At 30.6% G+C, this 24,136-nt stretch overlaps 1 protein-coding gene across 1 annotated transcript; it reads right to left on the bottom strand.

Moving 5' to 3' along the window:
* Positions 1-1,532: 1,532 nt before the first annotated feature.
* LOC138324871 (uncharacterized) lies at positions 1,533-20,501 on the bottom strand. Its single transcript, XM_069270088.1, has 10 exons — positions 20,347-20,501; positions 18,365-18,571; positions 11,955-12,197; positions 11,336-11,428; positions 10,289-10,384; positions 8,028-8,123; positions 7,570-7,607; positions 7,278-7,375; positions 5,214-5,269; positions 1,533-4,163 (listed from the first exon to the last, which is right to left on the bottom strand). Exons 1-10 carry the CDS (start codon positions 20,411-20,413, stop codon positions 4,075-4,077), a joined length of 1,083 nt encoding a protein of 360 aa, XP_069126189.1. The 5' UTR covers positions 20,414-20,501; the 3' UTR covers positions 1,533-4,074.
* Between the last annotated feature and the right edge of the window lie 3,635 nt (positions 20,502-24,136).

Below are 24,136 nucleotides of genomic sequence, written 5' to 3'. Positions count from 1 at the left end.
CAAAGTACCTGTCATCCTGGATAATAATCTTCCTCTTTTAATGGCTTAGCAAAAATTGCAAACATTACTATACGATTATTGTGCGGTGAATATTGCATTGGTTTGATATAAGATGGTTCGTTCTTATGTATTGTTAAGAATGCTCTCTAAAGCCCCACTACCTTTCCGAAACAGCTTTTGGTTTTTAATATGGATATGTAAAAAGAAATATTGCTGATTTTGTAGAGCCGTAAAAGAGCATTCGCCGTTGACATATATTGCGTGTCTTATGTTTTATTATCTTATGTTATCGATATATTAATGTTTAAGAAACTTTTAATTAATAGTGTTCCTGAACTGTAGTGATACTTTAATGTCAACATGGCAATTTGATATAAAACAAAAAAACATATAATTGTTTTAATAACCGAATAGGGTATTGATGTTGGCATGGCTATGACAATGAGGAGAATATTAAAGACATATTTGTAGCATTTTTATCATAACGATATTGTGTATGACGGTATAAGAGGAATTTTAAATTAAATTGAATTTGGTTAAAAGAGGAATCTTGTAGGCCAGGAATCCGTTCTTGGGGTTAAATTGAAGGTATGCGGGGATGGCGGTATTATCGGATGATGTTTGGTTAAGAGAGGAAAAGTGTATGCTAGGAATCGGTTCTGAACGTTCAGTAGATGGTATGCGAGGATGGCGGTTGCATCAGATGGTGTTTGGTTAAAAGAGGAATCATGTAGGCCAGGAATCCGTTCTGGGCGTTTAATAGATCGTGTGCGAGGATGGCGGAATTATCGGATGGTGTTTGATTAAAGGAGGAATCGTGTAGGCCAGGAATCCGTTCTGAGCGTTCAGTAGATGATATGCGAGGGTGGCGCTATTATCAGATGGAGATAATACGGAAAACCTATTATAAAACTAGACTAAGAAAGTAATATCATACATCATTCTGAATTACTTAATTACCTAGAAAACACACTTATACTATGACCACACACGAAGTTATCATGACTTGCAAACTAAGGGTCTAAAGATTATTAGGAATGATCACGATCAACTTTCGATGAAAGTTTGATTTACTAGTTTAACGTCCTATTAACAACCAGGGTCATTTAAGGACGTGCCTGGTTTGTGGGTGGAGGAAATCCGTAGTACCCGGAGAAAAAAACCACCGACCGGCGGTCAGTACCTGGCAACCGCCCCACATGGCATTCGAACTCGCGACCCAGAGGTTGAGGGCTTGTTGTAATATGTCGCGACATTTTAACCACTCGGCCACCGCGGCCTTCAAATACGATGAAAGAGAAGGAACCATGATTACGATAACAGTACGTGTACTTGCAAGATTGCCATTTGGCGTTAACCTGAAGATATGATTATCGCTTCTTAAAGGTTTTTGTTATAAACGGGCAAGACTGATGGCAAAACATTTCATTATGTAAAATAAAAAACAAAAGTTCAAATTTATCCAGTAGGAATAAGTAGAAATTGAAAAGCTGGCATTGTGTATTTGAAAAATAAAAACACTTAATAATCAAAATTGTTACAATGAAATATTTTATTTTATGTCGCATATTGACAACAAACAAACATTTGCACATTGATATTATGAGTGAGATTAATGAAACTAAATAACAACACGCAACTGGCAGTAAGCGAATTCCATCTGAAATAATCTGCGGTAAGTGGTGACATTAAATTTTCTCTACAAATTATAACGTTAAGCTCGCAAACACATGACGTCACAATCAAAACCTATCCGTAAGGGTTGATAACTTTATAATATATCATTAGGAATAAAACAATCAAGTAAAAACATGTTCAATGTTAACGAATTTAGCAACGCAACACAAATATCAATCGCAACTTATAACGAAATGAAATTGCAAATAGATTATTTAAAAATGAAAATAACGTATTTTACACTATTATACATATATATAAAAAATACATTACATGATTATGTTCATTTATTTACAATTGTATAAATTACAAAAGAAAAGTACTTTTGGACAGGGTGAAGATTAGCATTATAATATTAGTATATTGTATTTGGAAATCCATGATTCTTTGTTTTGATGCAACAGGTTAAATCGATCAATATGAAAAGTTTTCAGTTATAACATAATGAAGATAATAATATCTAAATAGCAAATAAATGTAAATGTCATAACGTTTATTACTACTCATTGTTTTTATGTTGAATGTTCTTGATTAATCTTGGCAAAATGAGAATGAATAAGATTTTTTTCCTCTCGATATAATGTTTCTGCTAAATACAATATTACGCAGTAATACCGTATTGTCGGTTATTTTCGCAGGGATATTTCAGCGATTTTGCAGCACATTGCTAACATCGCGAAAATAACTTTGGTCCTAAAAGTCGTCAAAAATGGTTGTAGGATATCTACCTTTAAAATCCATTTCGCGGAAATTTGAAATCAGTAACATATGATTTTCTCGTTTTTTATCAAATCGCGAAAATTTTAGTCCGCGAAAATAACCGGCAATACGGTATATGTCACATCGAGATATTGGCGATGCCAATAAAGATTGGCCTGCGAAGATAAAGTCACCGGTTTTATTCTAATTACCGATAAATAGATGAATGCAGTTTTACCGTAAAGTCAACATGTGTTCGTAATAAGATTTCTGGAAAATGATTTCAATGAAATATTCTTTGACATATGTTATATCACACAGGAGAGGTAAATAGTGAGTCAAATTTATCAAATTATAATAGAAACTCGGATATTCAATATCCTGTATACATATACAGATCATCATTACTGATAGAATATTAAGAAAACAAATATAAAACCATGTTACAGATGTATCTAAAAACCAATTTATTACATATATATTTGTAATTTAGGTTTTGATTTTAAATTAAAAAACGACCAATTTTAAACCAAAACATGTATCTGCCTGAATAATTACAATAAAAAATACGACATTGTAAAAAACAACGAGAACAGACACAATAAATATAGGTTTTATTTACTAATTGGTTTGGTTTGGTTTGTTTGATAAAGTAACAGCCAGGGTAGGTTTAAATATGAAGGGAAGCCGGAGTAACTGGATTACTCAATTTAACATATACCGTAGTTGGTTAATCTAGTATTTGTTCTAAAGCGTTACTATTTGTAAACAAGGTAAAGAAGAAACGAGGATACATACACACTTTTTATTGTGTATACATGAATAAACATATATCATTCCTGATAATTAGACAAAGGATTATGTCTATTACAAATAACACTTAATTATTGTGACGTAAATTCGATATGTACTACGTATATATGTAAGACAGTCTAACACTTCGCTTGTGTAGAAACATTCCTTGATTTTGTGGCTGATGTGGAACCATGAAAATAAAACACAACGAAATCCGTTTTATTTATTATTGAAATCGCAATTTCGTGACTAAACACAAAAACAATATTTCTACCAACAGAAAACATTAAAAGCGACAAACCACGGAAATGCACAAATATTTCATTTTATACAGTGGACATGAGTATGAAAAATGTTTTGGTAAATATACAGGTTGTTCCATTAATTATGTTAAACTTTCAAAGTTAAATATTGTGTGAAACAAGAGCTTACAATATAAAATGTTGTGCTTGAAAAACCTTGTCTAGCTAGCCTAGGTATTATTATTAAGACCTGAACCATTGGGGACAATAAGGTTAAATCCTGAAAATTATCCATGTCTTAAAACAAATACTGTAAAATGTTTGCACAAGCTTTTAAAATGAACTTTTCTGAGATGTTTGATCTATTAGGTCATGACTAATTGACATACAGAGTAATCTAATATGATCTATTAGCAGACATGTGGATCCTTTAAAGGGAGCGTTTTGCCGAAATGGGTTTAGATTAAGTAAATCAATGTTCTTTCTTTTACCACGTAGGAGAAGGACGATTTATCTCCCCTACATTATCATATTTGGAGTTGAAATCATATGTACAATGAGAGTAAAACAGGTTAATAAAACATCTGTGAATAATATGAATATTCAGTTAATCAAATGACATTTCAATGATATTTTCCTTCCCATACACCTCTTGTTCCATTTATTCTTGGACACTGTCGTAGATGTTTTTGCCGTTGCCTACTTTAGTCACATCTAATCCCTCGTAATTATGGCTTTCAGAACTGTCACCTAATAAGATATAAAATAACATCAACACATTATTATAATATGCGAAAATTGCATTCTCTTTACATAGGAAAGTTCAAATAATACTTATTACAACTTTTATAATGTGGGTCAAGGAAGTAATATCAACAGTAATTTTCCATTGACACTGGATCCTTATAGATATATTTTATATATTATTATTAGGTATTTATGGGGCAATAGGTTTATTACTTTGTCCCCCTTAAATTTTTTAATAGCTCATTTCATTACCCCTGAAAAGATATGTGTAATTATACTAGGGAGAAAGGATTACGAAAACTGAAATAGAAAGAACTCGGCTGAAACGAATTTTTATATTTCTAATAAATATTTGTCCCGATTGTAAAACGAAATATTTAAGTATTATCAGCAATATACTAGAAATTAATAATTTGTTTGTATGTAGGGAGTTAATTAGAGTTCGTTCACCTTATTTATCTAACAAATTTACACTCAAATAGCAAATTGCCAATTACTCATAACCTTTTGTAAACACTTTCAGTAAAGACTCTGCTTCAAAGTACAGGTGATATATATTATCATACTATTGAATTCATATCAAAACCATTGTATGGAAACAAAATTGTATTTTTAATAAAATTAAGACCATGTTTATTTTCAACGTTTCCACATTTGCACTATCGAAACAAAGAACCCTACATGTATCATCCTCGATGTTCCTGGGTTTTCTATCGTTGACGCTGTATCTACCCCTGCACTACCTCTTAGTAAAATTGAAGGTAACGGAACCAAACAGGTGATTTAGTCCTTTGATGTGCATGAAACTAATTGTGTACCTATGTTTACTGTGTGGCTTTAAAGTTTGGCTCGCTACTCTCTCTGTGGTCTTCAGAGGAAGTTTTTACAGGCCTGTGATTGGTCAGAGATCTTGTCTTCCACACTATCTTCAGTTTTACTATGAGATAGTCTACGGGTTGATAAAACGACAGTAATAGTAACCCCTGGAGTATCGATGATGTACATGATTGAATATTACTACCAGTTTGTCTTCTCTTGACATTTAAGACTTACGAATTGTGTGCATTCCAAACGTTCCTGGTGGCTCATTAGGCGATTTGGTCTTCTTCCTAAATTGTGATATTGAAACAAAATAAAAATAATTTTAAAAAAGTAAAATTTTAACGAGCAGATATTTCTTGACTTTTTTCGTAATGCGAACTTCATCAAACGGCATGACCTAGGGAAGTGCTAATGAGATAATTTAACGCCTTTATGTTTTATTAACGATAATGTATCGATTATCAATTATTAGATAATATGAATAAAATACATAGAAGAAAAAAATATGATCTGTGCTGTCATATCAGTCATAGTTTGATAGGAGTTATCATCCCGATCTGATGTCACGTAATTCAGGTTTTTCATTCCGGATTTTAGTATAGCCGCTTCGATTGGAGTTGGACAGCGGATACATTTTTTTTTTAATTTCAAAAGAGCTCGTATAAACCAAGTGGATAAACGTATTAAGAAAGATCACATTAATTAGAAGTAGGATCGATCAGGTCGGAAGAGTTTTGTCCAAATTGCCGAAAACGAATCATCGTCATTCATGATAATATTTGAATAAAGTCAGCAACGCAAGAACTAATTTGACATATAATGATACCTGTCCGTTAAAAAACTGACCATTCTGAAATGAACCCGCTTTGCCAAAATTTGTTGAATATTATCAATTTTGATAAAGTGATGTTCAGCCTCCACTAGGATCTTGTTAATTTTGCTTAATATGTGTATTTAAAATCGATCATTTAAGGATGTTCACCTCTGAGAAGTCAAAATTTTCTCATATAGATTTTTGGAAAAACGAGTTCATACCATAAAAGAAAATTGAAGAAAAAACATATGTCCGTGTGCTCGTTTTGGAGCTTTTGTCACTCAAAGATACCTATTTGACAAAATATTGGATTTTATGGGAATTTTGCCGTTTTAACCATATAAGATAGAGATTAAAGCCATAATTTCCTAATGAGGTGTTTGATATGTATGAATGTTTGTATAATTTATTTTTAGTAGTCTTCTTTAAAAAATATACCAGTTTTGATCAATTAGACTATTATTTTTTCTCAGAATAACAACATATGCTGCCCCTACTCCTTAATTTTGTGTTACAAAATGCACCATTTTCAGACATTTTTGCCAAATTTATCCTTTTATCGAAAAAGTTCTTATTAAACTTTTGTTATTATTTTGCATATCAATAGGGAAACGTTTGTTCTTTCTAAATCAGGAAGAAAAATTGCGGGTCCGTGTACTTACTTTTTTGCTTTTAATTTTTGTTATTTTTCAGTATTTAAGAGTAAAAAATAAAAGTACCCAAATTACCATTAAATGTAAAAATAAAGTCACAAAAGTGTATCGTTCTACATATTAATGCTAGATATTTCTAGTAGCTAAATACAGCAAAAATTAGCTAAATACAGCTAAAAATGCTGGCGCAGTAATGATTTAAGTAAAACCAATTTCAATAAAAAATGGTAAAACTGTGGCTCTACTTGAAGCGAAAAAAGACACAATTTCAAAATGGCCGCCAAATGGGCCATTTCTTAAAATCCCCGTATAAAAAAATCTACTAAAAATGTAATGTTTAAACAAAATTTGTATTTGGCAACTTGCTACAGATACTGATAAATTATATTTGAAAATCTCATAACATTTTTGATCTATGTTGAAACGAGACTTCAACGGGACTGAAACCTCAGAAGAATAGATCCTTAATGGGATATTTTGAATTTGTAAAACTTATAAGGAAACGCTTCCCACAATTTCAATACTAAATTGGCCTAAACTATGACATGTGGAAGATCCTTGTAAATTGCATAGACTGCTCTATACGTCTGATAAATGTTTTAAATTGTTAAAGTGATTACGTTTTTTCTTTCAAAATATGCGATAAAACGGTTATGATATGACAACTTTGATATCGCATCCATTATCAGCCCTTGACCTGATATCAGCCCTCAGGCCTTTAATATGATATTGCGGTCTCGGGCTGGTAAAGGGTGCGATATAAAAATTGTCGTATAATAACCTCTAATTTTCCTTAGCTGATATGTTACTTTAAATTTGTTTACTTACGCCTGCCGTAGAAAAAGCACAATCAAGCAGATATTGAAACAAACAGAAATTCCTAGAAAAGCTCCCAAAACAGCGTAACCCGTGTAAAATCCGACGTACTAAAGAAAAAGAAAAAACCATATTGTTTAATTATATTGTAGTTTCCGTTTTCTGTCTATGTTATAAATGCATGTATGCTTACATCTTTTTGTAGAGACAATGCTTAAGCATGCTTTTATTTAGTCGTTATCAACTACACTGCAGTATATATTTAAGTGTACTTTGTAAATAAAAGAGAACATCCCTAACTTACCGAACATGTGTCGCCTGTTTGCCTTTCTGGTAATGGTACTAGTAAACAAGAATGAGACTAGGTCAAATCAAATGTATACAATGGAAAAACCTTTATTCCATCGTTAATATCTATTCAATACATACCTACCCATATACCTAATGATGACTTATTAAGTTTAAATTATTAGACTGATTAACTTTTGACTTCTCGATATGTTATTGTCTCAGTCTAGTTTGATTTGTTCTTCCAGAAGGCCAATTGTGATTGCGGCAATGATACTGTTCTTGACTTTAATTAACCATCTCGATCTGCCACTCTGATTCACTCTTTTGAATCATTTACACAGACTTGGGCGTAAGGTGATATTGAAGAAAATGGAAAGAGATAAATATTAGAAATACAATTAGAGTTGTGCTAGGGTCAATAAACACTTATACATGGGCAAAACTAATATATGAATATAAAAAAGGTCTTACTCAGGCACTGGCCATCTTGCATACTACAAACGTTATTTCCACAATTATCTGGACATGCCTGATTGCAGACATTACCGTAAAAGCCAGAAATGCATTCTATGAAAGAAAAAAGACAAACATATTTTAATAATTAATTTTTCTTTGTTTTCATACCAAATCTGGCTTTCTGATTGGCCAATATTTTTTTTGCATACCACTATGAAAAAAAAATCCGAAAATTGCGTGAAACCCCGACGTTATCGTCACGTCACAATAGAGACATTGAAAAACCACTGTAATGTTATATTTAAACATACTTCATTTGATCAAATAGAGTATAAAATTAATTATAAATATTGATGTCACTATTTTTTAATTTTATCGGGGTATGAAAAAAAAACTGTTTGCAAACTTTCGTGAGAATCCGCTACGCGGATTTACACAGTTTGCAAACAATTTTTTTTCATACACCGATAAAATTAAAAAATAGAGACATCAATGCTTAAATAAAACAGACAGTTCCCCGTCGTTTTATCACATTTATTAGCACTAAAAAAGGCTGCACATTTACAGGAAAAAAATAAGGCTCAATCTTCCCAACTTAAATGAAGCCCTCTCCCCTAAATTAACGTGATTTCAATCATGAGAATACCCCTTGTTTCCCGTAAAAGTACCAACGTTTCCACCATACTCGATGGAATATGACTGTTATTCATCAAAGCACCCTTCATATGGCATTATTATGATAGTACCCTATATGAGAGCTATTTTGATATGTTTCATGAGTTTTATGAGACAAGTTTTTTTTCATATTTACCACAAGCAATAGTTAAATTTTCAAGAATAGATTTATGAAATAATAGACAAATGAACACAATCAGCTTTGTTAATGACTACAATTACCTGCATTTCGATATAATAAACATCGGAATATGTTACAAAAATCAAAAGGAGAGCGTTTCCTTATCACGTCGTCCTCTACTTCTTATGCAATATAATGTTACTGACGTGACGTCACGACGGATTTCCTGGACTCAAGGTCGCATGAAAGAGGTGACAAAATATAACAAAGAAATTCACTGGCTATCAGGCGGATCTTTTTAAATAAGAATAATTCCAGGTTGCATTAAACAAGTGACGTGAACTAACATTACGAAATGATGGTGTATGTAAAAAGGCCAATTTTATGACGCAAAGAATTCTATCTACAAGGTTTTATTTTTTAATTGCCTGTACACACTGTCCTTGTTACACGTGTGGTTCTCACAGTTTCCGGGACATAGCTGGTCACAGTGGTTCCCAAAGAAGCCGACGTCACATTCTGAGGTTAACAAGTGTACATATATATATAAATATTCACAAGAAAAACATTTAATGAATAATATCAAGTAAATTTCTATTATTTTTTTCTGTTCTTATACACGGGAAACTGTCAATTTTGCCCTTTGATCCTTAACTTAAAAAGATAAATTTGTTAAAAAAGGGGGTGGGGCGGCATTGGAATTATGATATGATATTCAGTCTGTGCATATTACAGAGTTAGCTCCCCTGAGGTAGGTATCGATTGTTACGTCATTATTTTGTGAGCGTACTCCTAGTACTTTCTCTGAAAATTATGACGCTCCGCTCGCAAACACATGACGTCATAATCAATACCTAACCGCAAGGGCAGATTTCTTAGGCCGAAACCAAACCTACACTAGTTGAATAAAGTTATGTACGAGTCTTTAACCACTCCAATTAATGCATTTTACATTTTTAGATGCATGGCTATGAATGGGGCAAGTCAATTTTTCTAATAAAATTGACCATCAGCAACGCAGAGGTAGCTTTTTGTTGTAGTGGCGGGAGTCAGGCGATAAGAAACCTCAAAAACGTTCTTTAGAGCGTTTTAACTGTACATTACGAAGTGGTTTGTCAGGACAGTGATCAGTAGCTCGCCTCGAGCACACTATTTTCCGGTAGTATCCCTCATTACATCCCTATTCGTTTCTCAAACGATTCCGCCATCAGACGGTACAATATGGCACAATTAATGTGAAAAAATGCTAACATCAGAGAAAGAAACATCGACCTTTCATTCCAATGATACAACACAGGATACTATAATGGTGGAACTGTTTCATAAAGGTAACACATATTTCCCCTCTTATCCTATTATAAACAAAGAGGCGTTTCTTGAAAATGCTGGCATTTCATTATTTCGGACAAAAACGAACTTAATGAAAAATTAAATCAGATTTGCTTAATAAGTAGGTTACAGTACAATAATCTTGTCATACCTACGCACTGACCATTGGACATCTTACAAACATTGTTTTTACAATATAATGGACAGATCTGGTCACAATGGTCACCAGAGAAACCGTCATCACATTCTGGAAAATACGTAAAAATATAAGGATGTGTTATACGTATTATTATTATCTAATCGATGAGATAAAAATCATATTCATAACTTGAAATCACAGTTATTTAGATTATAGTGTTTTGTTTAGGAGTACAAAGTCTACGAAACATCATCATTTAGGATATCATGTATCAATTCGAGAATGTTTTCCAATTATTGTAAAATGCAAGATAAGATTGGATAAACACTGATGAATTTAGAGTTTCAGAACGAAATATTTTGAAAAAATATTCTATATAATAAAATTGTCTTTTACTTAAATCCAATAAATTGACAGAGTGATAAAGGTCAAGTAAATAAAACAAATAACAAAAAAACTAAATCACAAACAAAAATGAAGTTGACTTCTAATAAGTACCACGTCCTGATAAGACAAACAAGGAAATTGTCATTTTAGCCGTGGAAACTATACGATGAATTTGTTTGAAGGGTGCGCTTATAAGTTACGGAAGTTAAATGAAAGTTTTAAGTGAATTACTTTTTTACATATCGGACCATATACCGGTATACATGTGTATATTTTTTTTAACTTTTTCATTTAGATACATGTACACAAAACAAATCTTCATCAGTATCTAACATATAGTTTACAGATAAAGAAATTGAAAAGTATCAAAAATGTTATAATTTTCTGATTCTAGAACCATATCATATTTTCAAAAATTGGAACATCCAGTTGGTACATTTAAAACAAAACTAAATAAGTAAAATAGGTTAGAGATTACAAATTTCTTTCCAAATTTTGAATCCACAAACTAACACATAAAGACTTGAAGCGATTTAAGGGAAATCCCTCTGTTTCATTATCAGACCCAAGTGCCTACGGCCAAAGTGGTATTAGCTACTAGTTATGCAAATGTTATTTTACTGTGGACAGTGTCAGACTCAAGCTTAACATATTTGAGACAAACATACTTACCACATGCCCCGGATGTTGGCTGACATACATTATTAAGACAGTTGAGGCAGTCGTCATTGCAATGTCCATTTCCAAACTTCCCGAGATTACAGCCTTAAATGCATTATGTGATTGAGTATTTAGACAATACATAAACAGGTAACTATTGCACATATGATAGATATCATCTTATATCGTAAGATAAAATTTCTTATTCCAATCAGGTCTATTGAGATTGAAACGAAATAGTTTTTGCTAACACTGGCTCACGGGTATTAAAGAACTGTTTACTGTTCTTTCCGATAGATTTCTTAATTGAATTACTAAGATAATTAACTATTAATAAAATTGAGACATCTTGGAATTTGTATTACACATTTACAAAAAGTTCAAAAAGCTGAGAAAACGTTCTAATGCATTAATATTATTGGTACAGGAACCTTTGGGCCTTTTTTTCTGAATACTCTTATACAAGGACTACAGTACCTGACATATTTTTGCATGTACCCGAATGATTTGATGGTATCCTCCCTGTCGGTATTTTTCACATTATGTGTTATAGTACAGTTACATTTTTTCGATGTTCATATGATATTTAATAATATGTTTTAAATTCATCTTAACATTTGTATTTGCTTACCGAAAACATACACTTCACACAGTTCAAAATAAGCCTCATTCCAGTACCAGGATTTGGCCTTCACCCGTCGGTCATTGTAGATAGTAACATACTGTCCGACACCTACGCACGTAGCGTTCTGTATGGCGGTCATTAATTCTAGCGAAGCAGTGTTGTCCTGGTAACACCGCTTTCCAGATCTCCAGTCAGATGTGTCAGAGAGATAGATCTCAAAGCCAGCCAATCGAGCAAGTGCGCGTTCGTCTATTAATAGGAAAAATCGGTACTTAACCTAAATCATTTTAATCCATTTTGTTTCCGTAAATATATTCTAATTTGGAATCTAACGGTCTTAACTATACTAAATCATTTGATCCTATTATTTCAGCTGATTGCCTCAAAGTTTATGTTTGTTTACCTTTATGTTTATCTTTATTTTTATCTTTATATTTATATTTATGTTTACCTTTTTGTTTTCTTTTATATTTGCCTTTATGTTAGCCTTCATGCTTACCTTTATGTTAACCTTCATGTTTATCTTTATATTAGCTTTCATGTTTACCTTTATGTTTAACCTTTATGTGAAGTTTTGTGTTTAACTTTATGTTAGCCTTCATGTTTACCTTTATGTTTACCTTTTATATTTACCTTTATGTTAGGCTTCAGTTTTACCTTATGTATACCTTTATATCTGCCTTTATGTGTACCTTTATGTATTTTTAGATTAGGCTGTATGTATACCTTTGTTTCCCTCTTTTATGTCTGCCTTTACATTTATATTTGCCTTTATGTTTATATTTATGTTTATATTTATATTTATATTGATCTTTTTTATGTTTGCCTTTATATTTACCTTTATGTTTCCCTCCTTTATGTTTACCTTCATGTTTGCCTTGATGTTTCCCTCCTTCATGTTAACCTTAATGTGTATCTTTCTGTTTACCTTTATGTTTACCTTTATATTTACCTTTATGTTTATATTTATGTTTACCTTTATGTTTACCTTTATGTTTACCTTTATGTTTACCTTTATGTTTACCTTTATGTTTACCTTTATGTTTACCTTTATGTTTACCTTTATGTTTACCTTTATGTTTACCTTTATGTTTATATTTATGTTTACCTTTGTGTTTACCTTTATATTTACCTTTATGTTTATATTTATGTTTACCTTTATGTTTACCTTTATATTTACCTTTATGTTTATATTTATGTTTACCTTTATGTTTTACCTTTATGTTTACCTTTATGTTTATTATGTTTCCTTTATGTTTACCTTTATGTTTACCTTTATGTTTACCTTTATGTTTACTTTTATGTTTACCTTTATGTTTACCTTTATGTTTATATTATGTTTACCTTTATGTTTACTTTTATGTTTACCTTTATGTTTACCTTTATGTTTTTTATTTATGTTTACCTTTATGTTTACCTTTATGTTTACCTTTTATGTTTTACCTTTATTTTACCTTTATGTTTATATTTATGTTTACCTTTATGTTTACCTTTATGTTTACCTTTATGTTTACCTTTATGTTTACCTTTATGTTTACCTTTATGTTTACCTTTATGTTTACCTTTATGTTTACCTTTATGTTTACCTTTATGTTTACCTTTATGTTTACCTTTATGTTTACCTTTATGTTTATATTTATGTTTACCTTTATGTTTACCTTTATGTTTACCTTTATGTTTACCTTTATGTTTACCTTTATGTTTACCTTTATGTTTACCTTTATGTTTACCTTTATGTTTACCTTTATGTTTACCTTTATGTTTACCTTTATGTTTACCTTTATGTTTACCTTTATGTTTACCTTTATGTTTACCTTTATGTTTACCTTTATGTTTACCTTTATGTTTACCTTTATGTTTACCTTTATGTTTACCTTTATGTTTATATTTATGTTTACCTTTATGTTTACCTTTATGTTTATATTTATGTTTACCTTTATGTTTATATTTATATTTACCTTTATGTTTACCTTTATGTTTACCTTTATGTTTACCTTTATGTTTACCTTTATGTTTACCTTTATGTTTACCTTTATGTTTACCTTTATGTTTACCTTTATGTTTACCTTTATGTTTGCCTTTATGTTTACCTTTATGTTTACCTTTATGTTTACCTTTATGTTTACCTTTATGTTTACCTTTATGTTTACTTTTATGTTTACCTTTATGTTTACCTTTATGTTTACCTTTATGTTTACCTTTATGTTTACCTTTATGTTTATATTATTATGTTTTACCTTTATGTTTACCTTTATGTTTACCTTTATGTTTACCTTTATGTTTACCTTTATGTTTACCTTTATGTTTACCTTTATTTTACCTTTATGTTTCCTTTATTTTACCTTTATGTTTACCTTTATGTTTACCTTTATGTTTACCTTTATGTTTACCTTTATGTTTACCTTTATGTTTACCTTTATGTTTACCTTTATGTTTATATTTATGTTTACCTTTATGTTTACCTTTATGTTTACCTTTATGTTTACCTTTATGTTTGCCTTTATATTTACCTTTATGTTTATATTTATGTTTACCTTTATGTTTACCTTTATGTTTGCCTTTATGTTTACCTTTATGTTTACCTTTATGTTTACCTTTATGTTTACCTTTTATGTTTTACTTTATGTTTACCTTTATGTTTACCTTTATGTTTACCTTTATGTTTACCTTTATGTTTACCTTTATGTTTACCTTTATGTTTACCTTTATGTTTACCTTTATGTTTACCTTTATGTTTACCTTTATGTTTACCTTTATGTTTACCTTTATGTTTACCTTTATGTTTATATTTATGTTTGCCTTTATGTTTACCTTTATGTTTTACCTTTATGTTTACCTTTATGTTTACCTTTATGTTTGCCTTTATGTTTACCTTTATGTTTACCTTTATGTTTATATTTATGTTTACCTTTATGTTTACCTTTATGTTTACCTTTATGTTTACCTTTATGTTTGCCTTTATGTTTACCTTTATATGTTTACCTTTATGTTTACCTTTATGTTTATTTATGTTTACCTTTATGTTTACCTTTATGTTTACCTTTATGTTTACCTTTATGTTTACCTTTATGTTTACCTTTATGTTTACCTTTAGTTTACCTTTATTTTACCTTTATGTTTACCTTTATGTTTACCTTTATTTTATTGTTTACCTTTATGTTTACCTTTATGTTTACCTTTATGTTTACCTTTATGTTTACCTTTATGTTTACCTTTATGTTTACCTTTATGTTTACCTTTTATGTTTACCTTTATGTTTACCTTTATGTTTACCTTTATGTTTACCTTTATGTTTACCTTTATGTTTACCTTTATGTTTACCTTTATGTTTACCTTTATGTTTACCTTTATGTTTACCTTTATGTTTTACCTTTATGTTTACCTTTATGTTTATATTTATGTTTACCTTTATGTTTACCTTTATGTTTACCTTTATGTTTACCTTTATGTTTACCTTTATGTTTACCTTTATGTTTACCTTTATGTTTACCTTTATGTTTACCTTTATGTTTACCTTTATGTTTACCTTTATGTTTTACCTTTATGTTTACCTTTATGTTTTACCTTTATGTTTACCTTTATGTTTACCTTTATGTTTACCTTTATGTTTACCTTTATGTTTACTTTATGTTTACCTTTATGTTTATTTACCTTTATGTTTACCTTTATGTTTACCTTTATGTTTACCTTTATGTTTACCTTTATGTTTACCTTTATGTTTACCTTTATGTTTACCTTTATGTTTACCTTTATGTTTACCTTTATGTTTACCTTTATGTTTACCTTTATGTTTACCTTTATGTTTTACCTTATGTTTATGTTTATATTTATTTTACCTTTATGTTTACCTTTATGTTTACCTTTATGTTTACCTTTATGTTTACCTTTATGTTTACCTTTATGTTTACCTTTATGTTTACCTTTATGTTTATATTTATGTTTGCCTTTATGTTTACCTTTATGTTTACCTTTATGTTTATATTTATGTTTACCTTTATGTTTACCTTTATGTTTACCTTTATGTTTACCTTTATGTTTACCTTTATGTTTACTTTATGTTTACCTTTATGTTTACCTTTATGTTTATTTTATGTTTACCTTTATGTTTATATTTATGTTTATTTATGTTTACCTTTATGTTTACCTTTATGTTTACCTTTATGTTTACTTTATGTTTGCCTTTATGTTTCCTTTATTTTACCTTTATGTTTACCTTTATGTTTACCTTTATGTTTACCTTTATGTTTCCTTTATTTTCTTTATGTTTACCTTTATGTTTACCTTTATGTTTACCTTTATGTTTACCTTTATGTTTACCTTTATGTTTACCTTTATGTTTACCTTTATGTTTATATTTATGTTTACCTTTATGTTTACCTTTATGTTTACCTTTATGTTTATATTTATATTTACCTTTATGTTTACCTTTAAGTTTACCTTTATGTTTGCCTTTATGTTTACCTTTATGTTTACCTTTATGTTTACCTTTATTTTTGCATTTATTTTACCTTTATGTTTACCTTTATGTTTATATTTATGTTTGCCTTTATTTTACCTTTATGTTTACCTTTATGTTTACCTTTATTTTACCTTTATGTTTACCTTTATGTTTTACCTTTATGTTTACCTTTATGTTTACCTTTATGTTTACCTTTATGTTTACCTTTATGTTTACCTTTATGTTTACCTTTAAGTTTACCTTTATGTTTGCCTTTATTTTTACCTTTATGTTTACCTTTATGTTTATATTTATGTTTGCCTTTATTTTTACCTTTATGTTTACCTTTATGTTTACCTTTATGTTTACCTTTATGTTTACCTTTATGTTTGCCTTTATGTTTACCTTTATGTTTGCCTTTATTTTTACCTTTATGTTTACATTTATGTTTACCTTTATGTTTCTTTATACCTTTATGTTTACCTTTATGTTTACCTTTATGTTTCCTTTATTTACCTTTATTTACTTTATTTACCTTTATTTTACCTTTATGTTTACCTTTATGTTTACCTTTATGTTTTTTATGTTTACCTTTATGTTTACCTTTAAGTTTACCTTTATGTTTGCCTTTATTTTTACCTTTATGTTTACCTTTATGTTTATATTTATGTTTGCCTTCATGTTTACCTTTATGTTTATATTTATGTTAACCTTTATGTTTTATATTTTATATATACCTTTATGTTTACCTTTAATTTACCTTTATGTTTGCCTTTATGTTTACCTTTATGTTAACCTTTAAGTTTACCTTTATGTTTGCCTTTATTTTTACCTTTATGTTTACCTTTATGTTTATATTATGTTTGCCTTTATTTTTACCTTTATGTTTACCTTTATGTTTACCTTTATGTTTACCTTTATGTTTACCTTTATGTTTGCCTTTTATGTTTACCTTTATGTTTACCTTTATGTTTACCTTTATGTTTACCTTTATGTTTACCTTTATGTTTATATTTATGTTTGCCTTTATGTTTACCTTTATGTTTGCCTTTATGTTTACCTTTATGTTTACCTTTATGTTTACCTTTATGTTTACCTTTATGTTTATATTTATGTTTACCTTTATGTTTACCTTTATGTTTATATTTATGTTCACCTTTATGTTTACCTTTGTGTTTTCCTTTGTGTTCATATTTATGTTTGCCTTTATGTGTACCTTTATGTTTGCCTTTATGTTTGCCTTCATGTTTATATTTATATTTACATCCTTTATGTTTATCTTTATGTTTGCCTTTGTTTGGTTTATGTTTGCCTTTATGTTTTCCTTTTTATTTATCTTCGTATTTGCCTTTTTTTGCCTTTATGCAATTGTTACTTATAATTATGTTATCGCCACAATTTTACAAATGTTCCATAACAATTAACAAACATTACAATTGTTAAAAAATCTGTAAACAAGTTTTAGTTTGAGAAAGCCAAACAAACATGTGATAAGATATATTTATTCACTAGCATTGAGTCGGGAGAAAGTGTTGAAAACACGTGCATGAGCTGACGGGGACACGGCGTCTAAAAGCGCAATGTATCCAAAGACAATAATATCACAATAAGTGAAAAGTCATTTTGGTGGTTTGATTACGGAGCATTCGATCAAGACTTGAAGCAGATATGTGAAATCGTAACACCAATGAATGATTAATGTGAAATGAAAGCATGGTTTTGTTAACTGAATAAATGAATTGAAAAATCTATTTGGCAAGTTTTCTCTTGACGATGAGATACGTCTAGGCAGTTGAACTTACATGATTATCATATTCATTATTTTTTCCTCTTTTTTTACTTTCGGTTGAAATCTAAAATGGATAAAGGAAAAACAAAAGAAAAACGGTCAAAATGATTTGAAATTTACGACTTGTTATCGCCTGTGCTGACAGAGGCTATGATCAGTTATATCAACAATATCAATTTGAAGACTTACCCCTGTATATGATTTCCACCCTTTCTATGATGGACTGTCGCCGTAGATCTACCTGCCACCAGGCCTCAGTCTGTCCCAAACCAGTGTGTGAACAACAGCCATGGGTCATGATCTGTCTTGTACAACCGTCCACGGCTTTAGAACTGACCCATTTGTCGTTATAGTTAGAACTTTGACTTGTTACAATGTCACCAGTGGCAATATTAACTGTAAAAAGAACAAATGTTTTATTACCGTTTAAATTAACAGTTGGTTAATATTTGTTTGTATTTGGGGGTTTTTATGTTTACCATGCTTGTATGGAGCAATATCTCTAAATCATATCATATGGGGCGCGTTTACGTCCCATATTGAATATATTCTATATCGAATATTTCGCATGGCGGTGTCGTCTTTTTCTTGGCTCATGTCAAAGATATGCATTGTTGGTAATTATTATTTTTGCATCATTATATTGTTCCAGTGATACTTCACACTGAATAGAATTACTAGTCCTGCTTGCGAATGGGCTAATATTTTTATCACGACAGTAAAAGGAATACACACTCTTTCGGTTTAGTAAATGAATCTTTTCCTCTTCATCAATGAAGTGTCTCGATTCGAGCGAAACCAAGTAAATAACAATTTGCTTCATTTAAAATACATAGTATGTAACGCCACTTAATTTCATTTAGTCATGACCCTGCTCTTTTTCAGCAGTGCAACCTCTAAAAAATCATTTTAAATATAGGGGCTGTTAAATTGGCCCATTATTTTTAATATTAGATATTGCCCCTGTTGCTAGAAATTACTTTGATAAAGTTCTTCATGCATGTGCATGTCAGGAATGTGCTTACTGTATTGATTATTTGATTTGCTTGTTCACCTATTGCTCTTGAACAGTACTGTTGGTTTATATAATTATGAATGCTTTTCGTCATCACTAGCTATATAGTATATCTGTTTATGTGTATATATCTTTATCATGATCATTTTTATATTAGTATATTAAGTGTCAACATGCCTAGTTTTTGTATTTTTTAGTTCTCAGTTGTATATGTTTAGTGGTAGTTAAATATACTGTAAGTCACAACTTTTCGTTCAGTGTATCTTTCCTCTACAATCTAATTACATTGACAATTTTATATCTCCATGTACAGATTTCCGTTAAATCTCGAGTATGGGTCTCCTTCCGGATTTTTATATAAACCACTTATCTTTAGCTTGCTAGAGCCAGTTTACAAGTTGATCATGATTTTTCTGACTATATGTAAAGATGCATATTTTATTTATGAAATTCTTATCATTTTTTTAAGTCTTGTGTGTGGAAGACCTTCACGATATTGTATACCCTGTATGTCTTTGTGGCGATTGTTGAGTCAACCCCATTAATCAGTTTTAATTGTTTTCTTTTTAAATATTGATTTGTAATTGCGAATAGTGTATTGTTCCAACTACGTTGCATTGGTGATAATCACTTCATATCTTAATTCAAATGTCATCCGTTCTGGGGTGGTCATTTCAATTTCATTTAGTTGTTGTGTTGTTCTTGATATGTGTTGAAAAGCATAAAAATTGGCTAAGAAATTGACTTAATTTAAGCATGTAATCTATATCAAATATCAACCTTAATCGTTATGTAATTATAAAATTATCAATTATCTGGTGTCTATGGCTTTATAGTGGTCATTTTGTAACTGACTGTGAAACCTATATAATGCCACCTCCTGGGATATTCTAAGTCAAGAATAGCATCTGGTCCACTGGAGCCTAAGACTAAACTATACACACTTACTATGTCGAAATCTACACTTATTATAGCTTTAGACGTGTAGTATAGGATCACAGATACTAACATACATACCACAGAAATTGACAAAAACATTCATTACACAGGCATATCCTGTCGCGTTATGTAATATCTACTACGCAGATTACAATATGTTAGCATTTCGCGCTAACTGAATATAAGATATTTAATGTAATTAAAGCGTTTCACTAACCTGACGACTTGACCACTGCTGAAATCGACAGTAATGACCAGAGAACAAAAACGAGTTTGGTATCCATGTCTCATAGAGTGCAGTTTGGCATGATCATTTTTGCTCGGCAACCAGGAAGTTCATAAGGTCAAGTATCATGTTAGCTAATGTATAAATGATGTGTTGCAGCAAATATAAATTTATATAGTCAAGTTTGCTTTGTTTTCAAACCAAATCTGGTTTTGGGATTGGCCATACTTTTTATGCATCCCACTTTGAAAAAAATTCCGAGAACGAAGCGAATGGCTATCGAAACGTCACAATAGAGACATTGAAGTTATGTATTGATTGTGTAAAAGAATCCCTTGACAAATAACTAGAATGGTACATTAAGCATATTTTATTTGATATAAAAAAAATATAAAAATTAATATAATATTTGTATCAACAATATTAAATTTTGTTTTAAAGCATTTGTGAGAATCTGCTATGCGAATTCACGCAGTTTGCAAATAAAATTAGTGACGTCGATGCTTACACAATTACATTATGTATAACCCGCACCTTGGCAAACTTTTCAGACTGTAACCTAAATTAATATATTTACATTTTGCCACAGCGACTCCCATTACTCTAATAATAACCGCGATCTGCATTATGAGCCAATAAATACAGCCTAGACTTGGTGTAGTAATATCTATATAAATGGATGCGAGTCTTGTTTACCGACACCATGTTAGTCCGCGCGGAAAAAGTGACATTATTTTTGAATGAACCCGTTTGGCTATGAAACTATAAAACAACTTTTAAACGGCTGGATAATTTAAAGTAAACTGAAAAACTATTGAAAAAGCATTGATATTTTGTTGTATTTTCAGTTTTTTATAGGGACTATTTTTATCACATTGAACTTGGCTGTTTGAGGTTAAATGGCTGAAGCGAAAAATTCAAATGTTCCCTCGCATCTAAATTACGTATTACTTTGAACTAGAAAGTAAATTGTAAATATAACAATTAAAGGATTGTAAGATTGCATTTATTGGAGATATAAATACAATCTGGGTGGCAGATAAATATTCATAGCCCCCTTACGGGCGCTATTCTATTTATCTGCCACCCAGATTGCATTTATATCTCCAATAAATCGCCACAATGATTTGTAATCAATGTTGCAAAAACTGTTTTCTACCACAATAGGAGGTGTTATTCAACTATCATAGCATTAAAAAAACTGAAGCTGTTGATTAACAATTTGTTCATACCACATGTGGTATAAACTCCGTACGCATTCTGATTGGCTGACTCGCTGAAGTTTTACCGAACTACTTATTTCTTAGTATCACGTCATTATTGCCGACGTTATCAATAATCAAATGACATCATTCTATGTTGTGATTGCCGCTTGACGTCAAAAAAGATGTTGGAAAGCGTATGCGTCGTGGTCGTTATTTCAAAACATGTGATGTTTTCATACATGTAAAATTGACCATAAGTACACATAATATTTCTTGACGGACAGGAAATTCACTCATGAGTTTCGTAGATTTAACGTGTATGAAACGAACTTGATGGTAATAGCTTAATTATTATCTGGCGAGAAATAGACGATGCTATGTAGTTCAAATGCTTTAATATGTATACCTGTAGTCTGACATTGAGTTTTATTTTCTGGAAGCTAATATGAAGATTTGAACTCAGTAAGACGTTAAACGAGCATGCACACTAAGTAGTGTCTTTTGTTTGATGAGAAAATTACTACACCTTATTTGCATATTTCGGTATATACACGTTACCGTATCCCCGCCGTATTTCTATCGGCTAAAAAGGAATATGATTGTGGTAGAAACATGGCACACTACTCGTGGTCGTTGAATATTGAATTTATTTCAAACGAGTGAGTTATTTTTTAAAAGTTACAAAAGACCTTCGAGTTATTTTTTTAAAAATACAAGACAATCGCTGAAGCTCGTGTCTTTTGTAATTTAAAAAAAAAACTCACTCGTGTGGAATAAATTCAATATTCAACAACAACTCATTGTTTAAACTCTATATATCAGATAAATGAGTGCAAAAATCATCCCCACTCGCAGCCATGGTAGAAGTTGAAGGAAGAGAATAGTTGATTACGTAATCCAAGTATATTTAAAGTAAAAACACTTCAATTTCTATCTACACAGATGAGGAGATATGCGGTTGAAACCAAATTCACAAAATTTGACTTAGACAACTGAAACCTGACTATGATATTACCGCACATTTTAAGGACCATGAAATATACTACTGATATTATAATATTCACGTCATATGGCAGTATTGACGCTGTACGTTACTGGCTTGAAGGAGTGGTACTTCTAAAAAAGTGTAAATAATTTTCTAATGGAGAAATTGCTAAAGGCGATGTTACCGTACATATTGTAAGAAATAAGACTTACATATCTCCATTTTTCAGATCTCTTGCCTATTTATAATTTCCATTTTCATTAACAGACATATAAATCTTATTATTTAAGCATTAGACTATCTTCCTATAACATCTATGGTCTATATAGAAGCCAGAGCTTTGCAGACAATCTTCATAATGCGCTGAGATGATGGTCTGCAAAGCTCTGTCATCTCTATAGAACACAGATGCTATAGGAAGATAGCTTAATGCTTATATTTACATTATCGACTCATGTTAAGTTATCTGCATTAACATTGTTTAAGCTAGACGAGGAAAACCGTTTATCAACGACGATTTCATTCACAAGACGGAACAGCCATTTTGACGGTGATCAGTTGACGTCACAATGGTCACGTTTTGGGTGTCAGTTATACCGTCATATTTTCTCTTTGTCTTGGTTAGTTTATATTGTAGAAGTGACAAGCAAATGTAAATATATTCTTCTGTGACGTTATTTTCTTTATATTGTGATTATATTTTTGATTGTTTACACTGGTGTATATTTTTGTTTAGTTTCATTTTTCTTGTATTTATTCAATTCAGTTTAGTTTTCAGAAATACATCCTTTGTATCTACTTTTGAGTTCTCAGAAATTGTAATATTAACAGTGAGGCAATTTATGCATGTGGTATGTTTAAAACAAAGCCCAAGTCAGTACAAGAGGAAAATTTAGATAGCCTGGATTACTGGTACTTCTATAAACAATAAATGCAGGGGTTGGAGAAGAAGAATAGGTTCCATCTGGCCCACTTACTGTATCAGTCCTCCACCATTTTTCTCAGATTTTTCCACCTTTTCTAGAGATGCTACGTTAGGTGTAACATATGCTTAATGGAAACAGCAAGTACGGTGTCTCAAAGCAGAAGGACAGTCTGACAACACTATATATGTTATTTACAAGTTTACTAGTAAAGTTATATTATCATGGATCATTCCTCGTGAGTATTCTGTGTATCTATGATTAATTGACTTCTATGCAGTGCCTACGTTATGTACATTTTGAATTAAGCAATCTTCTATTTTTTACCCTTCGCAGTGGTAGTGTCGCATTAAGACAACAAACTATCATTAGCAATTTTTTTGTTACTTTTATTAAGATAAATGAAACTAAACTACAAAAGCAACTAGCACTAAAAAAACTAGTTTGTCGGTGCGTCCCTTGCGGGCATGTATCATCTGTGACTTCATTACAAACAAATGACGTCAAAATAAAAACAAAGTACATAATAACATGTTAAAAAATGTAAACGTATTTAAAAATGCAGCACATACATGAATCGGGAATTCTGATAAAATGAAATTGTATAAAGAACACTTCAAACTGAAAAAAAAGTTAGTTTACACAATTATATATAAAATATACATACA

This window comes from Argopecten irradians, chromosome 6, assembly GCF_041381155.1.
Source record: "Argopecten irradians isolate NY chromosome 6, Ai_NY, whole genome shotgun sequence".
NCBI lineage: Eukaryota > Metazoa > Mollusca > Bivalvia > Pectinida > Pectinidae > Argopecten > Argopecten irradians.
Note: the sequence above shows the minus strand (reverse complement) of the source record. Positions and strands in the feature narration are given on the sequence as shown.